Raw genomic sequence first — 12613 nt, forward strand, 5'->3', positions numbered from 1 at the left:
CACTTGAATAGATATGTGGACAGAGTTGGCATCGGGGTTTGTTACAAGGATAGGTTCCTGGGTTAGTGGTTTTGTTCAGTGATGTGTGGTTGCTGGTGAGTATTTGCTTTAGGTTGGGGGGTTGTCTGTAAGCGAGGACAGGTCTGTCTCCCAAGATCTGTGAGAGTAAAGGATCATCTTTCAGGATAGGTTGTAGATCTCTGATGATGCGCTGGAGAGGTTTTAGTTGGGGGCTGAAGGTGACAGCTAGTGGTGTTCTGTTATTTTCTTTGTTGGGCCTGTCTTGTAGGAGGTGACTTCTGGGTACTCGTTTGGCTCTGTCAATCTGTTTTTTCACTTCAGCAGGTGGGTATTGTAGTTTTAAGAATGCTTGATAGAGATCTTGTAGGTGCTTGTCTCTATCCGAGGGATTGGAGCAAATGCGGTTATATCTTAGAGCTTGGCTGTAGACAATGGATCGTGTGGTGTGTCCTGGATGGAAGCTGGAGGCATGCAGGTAAGTGTAGCGGTCAGTAGGTTTCCGGTATAGGGTGGTATTGATGTGACCATCGCTTATTAGCACAGTAGTGTCCAGGAAATGGACCGCTTGTGTGGATTGATCTAGGCTGAGGTTGATGGTGGGATGGAAATTATTGAAATCATGGTGAAATTCCTCAAGGGCTTCTTTTCCATGGGTCCAGATGATGAAGATGTCATCAATGTAGCGCAAGTAGAGTAGGGGCGTTAGGGGACGAGAGCTAAGGAAGCGTTGTTCTAAGTCAGCCATAAAAATGTTGGCATATTGTGGGGCCGTGCGGGTACCCATAGCAGTGCCGCTGACTTGAAGGTATATATTGTCCCCAAATGTGAAATAGTTGTGGGTGAGGACAAAATCACAAAGTTCAGCCACCAGGTTAGCTGTGACATTATCAGGGATACTGTTCCTGATAGCTTGTAGTCCATCTTTGTGTGGAATATTGGTGTAGAGGGCTTCTACGTCCATAGTGGCCAGGATGGTGTTTTCTGGAAGATCACCGATGGATTGTAGTTTCCTCAGGAAGTCAGTGGTGTCTCGAAGATAGCTGGGAGTGCTGGTAGCGTAGGGTCTTAGGACAGAGTCTACATAACCAGACAAGCCTGATGTTAGGGTGCCAATGCCTGAGATGATGGGGCGTCCAGGATATCCAGGTTTATAGATCTTGGGTAGCAAATAGAATACCCCTGGTCGGGGTTCTAGGCATGTGTCTGTACGGATTTGTTCCTGTGCTTTGTCAGGGAGTTTTTTTAGCAGATGGTGTAGTTTCTTTAGATAATCCTCAGTGGGATCAGAGGATAATGGCCGGTAGAATGTGGTGTTAGAGAGCTGTCTAGCAGCCTCCTGGTCATATTCCAATTTATTCATGATGACGACAGCACCTCCTTTGTCAGCCTTTTTGATTATGATGTCAGGGTTGTTTCTGAGGCTGTAGATGGCGTTGTGTTCAGCATGGCTGAGGTTATGTGGCAAGTGATGTTGCTTTTCCACAATTTCAGCCTTTGCACGTTGACGGAAGCAATCTATGTAGAAATCCAGTCTGTTGTTTCGACCGTCCGGAGGAGTCCATGCAGAATCCTTTTTTTTGTAGTGCTGGTAGGGAGGATTCTGTGGGTTAGTATGCTGTTCAGAGGTCCATAAACCCAAGATCCATAAACCTGGATATCCTGGACGCCCCATCATCTCAGGCATTGGCACCCTAACATCAGGCTTGTCTGGTTATGTAGACTCTGTCCTAAGACCCTACGCTACCAGCACTCCCAGCTATCTTCGAGACACCACTGACTTCCTGAGGAAACTACAATCCATCGGTGATCTTCCAGAAAACACCATCCTGGCCACTATGGACGTAGAAGCCCTCTACACCAATATTCCACACAAAGATGGACTACAAGCTATCAGGAACAGTATCCCTGATAATGTCACAGCTAACCTGGTGGCTGAACTTTGTGATTTTGTCCTCACCCACAACTATTTCACATTTGGGGACAATATATACCTTCAAGTCAGCGGCACTGCTATGGGTACCCGCACGGCCCCACAATATGCCAACATTTTTATGGCTGACTTAGAACAACGCTTCCTTAGCTCTCGTCCCCTAACGCCCCTACTCTACTTGCGCTACATTGATGACATCTTCATCATCTGGACCCATGGAAAAGAAGCCCTTGAGGAATTTCACCATGATTTCAATAATTTCCATCCCACCATCAACCTCAGCCTAGATCAATCCACACAAGCGGTCCATTTCCTGGACACTACTGTGCTAATAAGCGATGGTCACATCAATACCACCCTATACCGGAAACCTACTGACCGCTACACTTACCTGCATGCCTCCAGCTTCCATCCAGGACACACCACACGATCCATTGTCTACAGCCAAGCTCTAAGATATAACCGCATTTGCTCCAATCCCTCGGATAGAGACAAGCACCTACAAGATCTCTATCAAGCATTCTTAAAACTACAATACCCACCTGCTGAAGTGAAAAAACAGATTGACAGAGCCAAACGAGTACCCAGAAGTCACCTCCTACAAGACAGGCCCAACAAAGAAAATAACAGAACACCACTAGCTGTCACCTTCAGCCCCCAACTAAAACCTCTCCAGCGCATCATCAGAGATCTACAACCTATCCTGAAAGATGATCCTTTACTCTCACAGATCTTGGGAGACAGACCTGTCCTCGCTTACAGACAACCCCCCAACCTAAAGCAAATACTCACCAGCAACCACACATCACTGAACAAAACCACTAACCCAGGAACCTATCCTTGTAACAAACCCCGATGCCAACTCTGTCCACATATCTATTCAAGTGACATCATCATAGGACCTAATCACATCAGCCATACCATCAGGGGCTCGTTCACCTGCACATCTACCAATGTGATATATGCCATCATGTGCCAGCAATGCCCCTCTGCCATGTACATTGGCCAAACCGGACAGTCTCTACGCAAAAGAATTAATGGACACAAATCTGACATCAGGAATCAAAATACTCAAAAACCAGTGGGAGAACACTTTAACCTGTCTGGTCATTCAGTGACAGACCTGCGGGTGGCTATATTACAACAGAAAAACTTCAAAAACAGACTCCAAAGAGAGACTGCAGAGCTAGAATTGATATGCAAACTAGACACAATCAACTCCGGTTTGAATAAGGACTGGGAATGGCTGAGCCATTACAAACATTGACTCTATCTCCCCTTGTAAGTACTCTCACACCTATTATCAAACTGTCTGTACTGGCCTAGCTTGATTATCACTTCAAAAGTTTTTTTTTCTCTTAATTAATTGGCCTCTCAGAGTTGGTAAGACAACTCCCACCTGTTTATGCTCTCTGTATGTGTGTATATATATCTCCTCAATATATGTTCCATTCTATATGCATCCGAAGAAGTGGGCTGTAGTCCACGAAAGCTTATGTTCTAATAAATTTGTTAGTCTCTAAGGTGCCACAAGTACTCCTGTTCTTCTTTTTGCGGATACAGACTAACACGGCTGTTACTCTGAAACCTATAGTTAACAATGTTGACACAAAAAATATCAATATTGGCACCCAAATTAGCACCCATTGAAATGAATGGCACAGTTCACACCTCAGAGATATTGTTTCTGGGTCTCTGCAAGCTCCGGCATACACCTCTACATTGGTTATACTTGGTAAACATATTTTCAAGGTTTTCTTTTCAAACCATAATGGCCAGCGATTTTTTTTTTTTTTTTTTTTTTGAATGAAAGCAGAGATTCTGGAGAATGATTGGGAGGCTTGTCCACACTTTCTTCCTACCCCACAGCTACTCCTTCAAGCCCTCCCAGGGCGAGGTACTCCTCAGTTTGACAAATATGACCTTAATACTAGATACTTGTTATAAACAACTGCATATACACCTCTACCCCGATATAACACTGTCCTTGGGAGCCAAAAAATCTTACCACGTTATAGGTGAAACTGCATTATATCGAACTTGCTTTGATCCGCTGCAGCGCGCAGCCCCGCCCCGCTGGAGCACTGCTTTACCACATTATATCCGAATTCATGTTATATCGGGTCACGTTATATCGGGGTAGAGGTGTATTGTATTTCATTTCTCTGTGTACTTTGCTCTTTCCCTTTCATTTCCCTTCCCTTATCCCTCCACCGCCCTCAGGGAAACATGCATCTATTTCAATGACACTCCCAGGCACAACAGTTCTGTTCCAGCACTGATAAGCTCATCAAGGCAGGGAGCCATGTCTCTGTACTCCATGCAGGGCACTGTGGGCTCAACTGGAAACGTATCCTAAAAAATAAATAAATAAATAAATAGCAGCAGCTGTAGCCCATTTCACTACTTTCCTGATGATGCAATGCCGCGCTATAAAATAACAGAAATGATTACATTAGGACTTTGAAACTAATCTGTTGGTAATAATAAGAAAGGCTTGTAAGGGTTAGCTCCAAGGAGGAAGTTTTCAGTTTCCAGTGATGTAGAAAAAGGGTGTTTACTTACGCTTTTTAACCAGCTGGATACAATACAAGTTGTATACTGCCCGGGCTGCCAAGAAGCAGATGTTGTCCACAGGGTCATGGCATCGAAGGGCAAGCAGCCTAACCAGGCGACCCAGTCTGCTGAATTCAATTGATGTCTAATTAAAAAGAGAAGAAGCCAATTAGCAATAGATAACATATAAAGGGTGTGTGATCATCAGGGAATATATGGACATACCTGGGCCTTGTGCCTGTTAACACGCTTATGATGGGTGTGTGTAGATTGGCTGCCGAGCACACACTGTGGAGTACATTACTGTGCTTATAAAATCTGGGTATCTTTAAACACTGAAAACGTTTATGGCATTTAAATATGCCAACAAAAGCCCCATAATCAAACAGGATATCCAATAACAAAGAGTCATCATCAACACAAAGGTAAAGGGCCTGATTCTCTGCTTCCCTGCACCTTGTGTTTAGTCATTTACACCTGGGCAAACAAGGGCCAAAACGCTATTATTCTGACTACATACAATTTTACATGTTGGGGAACTGCACTAGTGTTAGCAAGGTGGAAATTTCAGAGAAAAGAGGCCAGTATAGGCAAGCTCTAAGAATGCAGTGTGAGCCTTGAAGCTTTCCCAGTTTGTTTCTGAAGAGCCTGTGGGTGATTTGACACACCTCACCAATGCGACACAGGTGATTTCAGTGCTCTCCCTCTTAACATACACTGCATGAGACTGGAATCAGGCCCAGAGGCTGGGGTGGTCCTGTCGTAGGGTTAGTTAGAGACGTATTGTTTTTATTTAATAAGAATGAATTCTGAATAAATGTTTGTTGTGTGTTTTAAGCATTTCCCTCCTAACACAATATGTTGCTTCAGCTATAGTCTCAAATTAGCATATTGTAGTTAAAAATAAAATAGTTTGAAAGCCTGAATATTAGAAATTAAGGTTCTGCACACAGTCTTCACTGTGATCTAAATCTGCTACTCACCACCCACCTAATGGAGATACTGGTGTATTAGAAGCACTGCCTATGATGACAATGGGCCAGACCCAAAGATGCACTAGAGTACTACTTCGCACACCTGAGGGGAAGAGCAAGGGGTGTTTTTTCTCCTTCCCCATTGATACCCAAGAATTCTAGGGATTTGGTTGGTCCCCAGCACAACTTTGAACAGCCTCAAGATTGCTCTAAGTGGGGCTCTTACACCAGTGGGGATTGATGGAGCATAGAATGCTCCTATCATGTCACTTTTGCTGGGGCATAAAACAGCACTGTGAGGGAGTGGCTTAAAGCCAGCTCTAAGAGCCTGACATCTCTCCTGAATTCCCTCATGCCAGAGGAATATCCAACTGCCCACTTAGGGCAGCTTTAAACCCCCTTTGCACGACTGGCATTGTACAAGGGACCAATAACTTTAGAAACTGTTCACCTCATTGACAACAAGTGAAAATGTAATATATTCTACATGGGTGCCTCAATGATTGTGGCTCTCTGGTAACTGCAGAGAATCTGTGTAGCAGATATCAGGCCTGTTTCTAGATGGAGCCATGTGGGGAGGATGGAGAAGGTATACAGAATAGGATTTCTACTCTATATGTTGAAGGTAAATGAAGAAAATTGGGTTCTCAGTGGAATGGAAGCTCAAGAAGGAGTGGAATGGAAGATCAAGAAGGAGGTTTCTTTACTGTATATAGGTGAGAGATGTTGGTGTGTTTCTCCATGAATGGTTAGGTGAACTAAAAAATAGCCAAGCTGATATAAGGTTCGTAGTAGTTGGTTTATGAATGGCAACCGTCCATATCGAAAGATGATGGTGTAAGTGCTAAAGCAGTTATGTTGCTATGCGTCATGCAGCAGCATCGCAAGTGGCTAAAAAGTCTGATTCTCAAGCAATGGTCCTTGCCACAGACAATGCAGGTGTAAAGCGTAGGGCCAGAAGATGAAGCCAGTGCACTACTAGTCTGTTGCTAGCTGTATCTCACCCACTTCTGATGTCAATGTTGAAAGTTTTCTAGTCCCTTTTGCAAACACTTTTGAACCTGAGCCTAGGCTGGCCTAGTGGCCTTTGAGTGGATATCCACAGGTTCCTTATATAGGCAATCCTTTGGAATGCACCCATCATCCATCTGGTGCAGATGACCAAACCCATAGAGATATCTGTGTTTGAGAATAGGGATTAGACTTGGTCATTTTTTTCCCCTAAAGTATTTCAGCATCAGGAACTTTGGTTTCCCACTTGATATTTAGAATATGGTGAAGACAGCACACATGGAAGGTATTTAGCCTTCTCTCATGCCTGCTGTGGCCGGTCCAGGTCTTGCCACCATACAGCAGCATGCTCAAAATGCACACATGGAAACCTGTATCTTGGTGTTCAGTGTCGGTTCCCTGTCACCCACGCTTGGTTAGTAGGCTGAATGTGGTGGCTGCCTTTCAGGTGTGAACATTAAGCTCACCATCTAGAGAGAAGTTATTCAATACAATTGATTCTAGAGAGCAGAACTTGTGCCACAACTTCAAGCTAGGTACTACTATTAGAAGTTCTGGTGGATCATGTTTTCAACACACCTTGTGCCATAATCTTTGTCTTCTTTAGACTGATGCTTAGTCCAAATTCCTCACAAGCTGATGGAAAGTTGATGGAGCTCCTCTTCACTGTGCGTGACAAGAACTGCATCATCAGTGAAAATAAGTTCTCTTAGCAGCAGATGTCTGACTTTGCTTTTTCCTCTTAGACATGCAATGTTGCGGAGTTTTCCATCTAATTTTGCATGAAAACGTAAACCCCTTGGTGCTAGATGAGAAAGCATGACAAAGCAGCAGAGAGAGGAATATACCAGGTGCCAAAACACCTCCCAGTTTGACAGCCCAGCAGCTTTCAAAAAACTGTCAGACTGATCACCATCACACTGGACTTGAGCCTTCATGCCATCATGGAAGTACTGAAAAAGACTGAGGAGGATCGAGGGGCAACCAATATCTCTAATAGTTGGAAGTGGCCCTTTCTTCTGACCAGGTTAAAATCCTTCATAAGATCGATGAAATCCACAGAGAGGATTTTCTTGTTCTTGACACTTTTCTTGCAATTGCCTTAATGAGATAACCATGCCAATAGTGGATCTACCAGATAGAAGCTGCACTGACTCTCTGGATATACATGACTCTGGATATAATTGGCTTCTAGGCTGGTGATTACTACACATGGACCCAAACCAAAAACCACCACCCTGTAAACTTTGGGAAAGTTCAGATTCAGATTTCTCAGCTCAGATCCATCTTTATTATACACAGAATATGAGATGAGGTTTTATGGTTACTATTGGAAATGGAGAGGAGATACATTTTGGAGTGAAGTGGGGGGGGGGGTTGTGGGTAGACGGAGATGGGTGTTGATACTGGGCCATATTTAAAGTTGTTTACAAAAACTTGTCTCAAACGTTTCATATAACTATGATGTTATATTTAATTAAATGATACTTACTTATAATGTTACCTGTATAGTGAAGTTTTTTGTCTAGCAGTTTAGAAACCATTGATATGTATTTCTTGTTTCTGCAGCACCATTCAGTACACTTAAGGAATACCAATATATTTTGGGTTAGGATTATACAAGGCAACAACCAGCTTTGTGGGTGATTAAATTCCATAGTAAAGCTGGTGGTACAACTGCCATAAATATTATTGCAAGACAAAAAGATTCAACAAAAAACAGCCTAAACAGGAGAGGAAATAACTTTTTTTCTTGCCCTGAGAAGTTTTGAAAGACCAATGCTGTTTGCATTGACTTTACATTGACATCACTTTGGGGAATGGATTGAAGTGAATAACTTCTCCAGGGAGAAGTCTGAGCAGACACAGTGCCAGTAAGGATTTCAGGATAATTTGTCAGAAAAATAAAATCTATCAGAGCTTGAGTCCACTGAAATCACTGGCAAAGCTCCTACTGACTTCAATAGATGCAGTATCAGGTCCTACATTTTGTTGTTTGTTCTGTGAGTAGTAGGCTGCTTATTTGGGCAAATGTATGTGCTGAAGTGTATGTTCTTTACTGAGTCAGGTCAGTACAGGTGAAGGGTTACTCACGTCAAAATTGGGAAGCTTGGCCACACATCTTAGGATCCGGGCACTGCACCACATTGCTCGTTCCCGCTCATGATCCTTTCTGGAGATTAGCCAGGGCTCGAGGTACTGTAGGAAAAAATGAAGGAGATCACTGCTCACAAAAACAGTAAACTCCTAAAAGATTGTGGCCCAAATCTGCCAGTAGCTGGTGTAAACTGGAGTAGTGCCACTGACTTCAGAGAAACTTCTCTGATTTACACCAGCTGAGGATGTGGTGGGTCCTTTGTCTAGTGGTGGGTCAGATTAAAAAACGTAGCATTCTCCTCTCTATGTAAATAAAGTTTATGGGTTTTCTGAAAGAGGATTCTCTTCTGTATTTTCCAGAAATCCATCCTATAATATAGTTCCACTGAGAAGAAAGACTGGCATAATAATCTGCTCTGCCAAAGAGTGGCTCCTTCCTTCGCTCTGAATCGTAGTCAGTGGATTCAGAATTTGATAGGGTATAAAATGAAGTCTATTTTTATCTCTGGAAATTAAGGTAATACCACATAGGAGGCTTATCCTGCCCAACTTTTCTAGGGAGAGTGAGATTTGTGGGGGGAGAACGTCTCTCCTGCCTACAAGTCAAGATCTGGGGGAAAGAGCTTCAGAGAGGGAAGAGGAGGGAAGTATATTACTCAGTTGTTATAAAAGTGTTGACATTTCTTTTACATACATTAGATTGTTCTAACACCCTGACATAGGAGCTGGAACTAGGGGTGCTGCCGCACCCCCTGGCTTGAAGTGGTTTCTATCATATACAGGGTTTACAGTTTGATTCAATGGCTCTCAGCACCCCCACAATACAAATTGTTCCAGCACCCCTGTGCCCTGCAGTATTAGGGCTGGGCTACGCTGGGGGGATCGATCTAAGATACGCAACTTCAGCTACGCGAATAGCGTAGCTGAAGTCGAAGTATCTAAGATCGAATTACCTGGGGTCCACACGGCGCGGGATCAACGGCCGCGGCTCCCCCGTCGACTGCACTACCGCCATTCGCTCTGGTGGAGTTCCGGAGTCGACGGTGAGCGCGTTCGGGGATCGATATATCGCGTCTTAACAAGACGCGATATATCGATCCCGGATAAATCGATTACTACCCGCTGATATGGCGGGTAGTGAAGACGTACCCTTATAATCTCTCTAACATATAATCTCTGAAAAGAGAAGAGTATGGGAGGGCTAATTAAGGCATAAACACTGTGGCCCAGATTTTTAAAGGTATTTAGGCATTGCTGCACACAGCATTGCAATGAGCAACTGATTTAGGAGCCTATGTATCAAAAGGGATTTAGGCACATAGGAGCCAAAATTTCATTGGGCTCCTAAGTGCCTAAATCACTTCTGAAAATGAGATGCTTAAATACAGTTAAAAATTGGACCTATAGGCTTGTGCCCAGGACCCCAACTCTTGGAGTTGTCTCATCAGGGCAGAAGCTCAGCTTTCATGATTGTTAAGAAAAGTTTGAAAACATGATCTGAGCATAGTGTTGTAGAGATGCCCGCCTGCGTCTGCAAAGAGCCTGAAACAACAGTTCTCAGAGGTGTGAACTGCTCCGTGCATCTCAATGGGGTATAAACTCCAAGGGAACACAAACCATCCTGCCAAAACATACCAGCAAAGTACTCTATGTATGGCAGAAAGAGAAGAGTGGGCCCAGACCACCCACCTAACCAGATATACTCTGGCTGCTAGGCTAAGTACTAGGAAGGCCCTTTACTGCCATCCCTGTCTCTCTGGGATTAAGAGGCCCTCCCTGCTTCTCTCCAGCATAATGGGGTTCTGATGCTGATCTTGAGGGTCTCAGGGGTCCCATATGACTGTCCCTGCCTCTTTGGGACAAGAGAGGGAGCTCCCTGCCACTGCCATTCCCTTTGATGGGGGGATAGGGTCAAGATGCTGGGGCATAGAGCTCCCATGTTGTGGTGTGCCTAGAGCCCTAGATTGTCTTAATTCAGCCCTGAACTCAGAGGGGACAGTTGAACCTTGATTGTTTAATCTCTCATCTATAATTCTCTTTTCCTCTCTTGGATGCCCCACTACTGCTTACCTCCAAAATCTTCTGGGCCTCCACAGGACATTCAAATACCAAACCCTCAAGCATTCCTCTCAAGGCATCTATAGTTTCCTTGTACAGAGACTAGAGGAAGAGGCAGTACAATAGTCAGTGTCATACAATCTGACATGCTACAAGCAACGTGAGGTGTAGAAATACTTCTTTAGAGAGATAGGATGAGTTCCTTAGTCTCTCTATGCCTCAGTTCCCTATCTGTAAAATAGGGATAATAGCATTTCCCTACCTTACAGGGGTGTTGTGAGGATAAATACATTAAAAATTGTGTGGTGCTCAGACACCTGGTAATGGGGGCCATATAAGCACCTACGATACACAGGGAAAGTTTTCTGATCTGATAAATAGGAATAATTATTTCTCTGCTTCAGATATATGCACTCACTATTATTTTCTGTAAAAAGCGACAAAGATTCCTGTGGCATCTTATAGACTAACAGATGTATTGGAGCATAAGCTTTCGTGGGTGAATACCCACTTCGTCAGATGCATGTAGTGGAAATTTCCAGAGGTAGATATAAATATTCAGACAAGAATCAGTCTAGAGATAAGGAGGTTAGTTCAGTCAGGGAGGATTGGCCAGTGAATGGCTAGCCAATTACAAAAGCAGTTTCTCCTCCCTTGGTGTTCACACCTCAACTGCTAGAAGAGGGCCTCATCCTCCCTGATTGAACTAACCTCCAATAGGCCTGTTAGTCTATAAGGTGCCACAGGACTCTGTTGCTTTTTACAGATCCAGACTAACACGGCTACCCCTCTGATATTATTTTCTGGCAATCTGCCTTAAATTCCTTCTAAGAACAAGATGTGAAATAAGTTTGCCATTCTCAGCAGAGATTCTGATACAAAGCCAGATGAATAACAGCTAAATTGCTACATACGCACTGGGCTACATACGCACCAAGTCAGAAAGTGAGAAAAAGAACTCACCATTTAAATATGAAATTGTGTCATCGGGATAATAATATTTTTTTCCTGTCCTTCCCTAGCTAAGAGAAGACCCCCTATTATTATGATATTAGAACAGTTGTCTGCTAAAGAGCCAGAATCCTGGTAAATCTGGAACTGTGCAATTCCATTATTTCCCTTTAGCTCTATTAGTGGTGAAGTAATTTGAGACTAAGCAGAACAGATGCATCCTTAGCACACAGACCCAGGTGTGCATACATTGGCTGATTGCACACCTTGCCATGTGCTATCTCTTACTAACAGGTTTTGTCTCTTTAATTAGACATCAGTTGAATTCTGCAGACTGGGTTGCCTAGTTAGACTACTTGCTCTTCATTGCCATGATCCAATAGACAATATCTGCTTCTTGGCATCCAGGATCATATTCAACTTGTAATATTATCCTGCTGGTCAAAAAGTGTAAGTAGGACTCAACATTTTTTCTTATCAGGCCCAATATGTCACCATCCCCAGGAGGACTGCTAAATTAAAGACACATGGGGCTTCTTTTATGACTGTATTTTTTTAAAGGACAGATTACCTCTGGGTGTTGGCATTGTATATTATCACATGCCTCTGCTAACATGATCTCTACTGGAGGCAGAGAAAAGACACTTTTATAGCATGCCCGGAGTAGAACAGCTTTCTTCTCAGACTTTAGTGGTGGCTTCAGCTTTCTAACAAAAGAGAGAAGTCCCCTTAATGAGAGTCATAACAATGTCTGGAATCTAAGGTAAGAAAAATATATCATCCATTATTCTTTAAACACCCCCAAACTTAATGGGGTGTTTGTTCTGACCATAGTAAGCAATAGAAATGTGTGTGTGTGTGTGTGTGTGTGTGTGTGTGTGTGTGTGTGTGTGTGTGTGTGTTTTGGTACAGAGATAACTGCTCTAATATAATGCACCAAAACTGATTTTAATAATATCCTACTTGGGGATAAATTCATAGGCCAAAGATAGGAAAATTAGCTTTTCCTCACTTT

At 43.4% G+C, this 12613-nt stretch overlaps 1 protein-coding gene across 1 annotated transcript in view; it reads right to left on the bottom strand.

Annotated features, from left to right (window-relative positions):
* Nucleotides 1–12613, bottom strand: part of LOC117875588 (maestro heat-like repeat-containing protein family member 7) — a 50538-nt gene that overhangs the window by 26242 nt on the left and 11683 nt on the right. The window contains exons 6-9 of the mRNA XM_034766958.1: nt 12170–12305; nt 10660–10749; nt 8587–8691; nt 4517–4652 (exon numbers count right to left, since the gene is read on the bottom strand). Of these exons, the coding sequence (XP_034622849.1) occupies nt 4517–4652; nt 8587–8691; nt 10660–10749; nt 12170–12305 (467 nt within the window). The remainder of the gene's footprint in view (nt 1–4516; nt 4653–8586; nt 8692–10659; nt 10750–12169; nt 12306–12613) is intronic.

Source organism: Trachemys scripta, chromosome 3 (genome assembly GCF_013100865.1).
Source record: "Trachemys scripta elegans isolate TJP31775 chromosome 3, CAS_Tse_1.0, whole genome shotgun sequence".
NCBI lineage: Eukaryota > Metazoa > Chordata > Testudines > Emydidae > Trachemys > Trachemys scripta.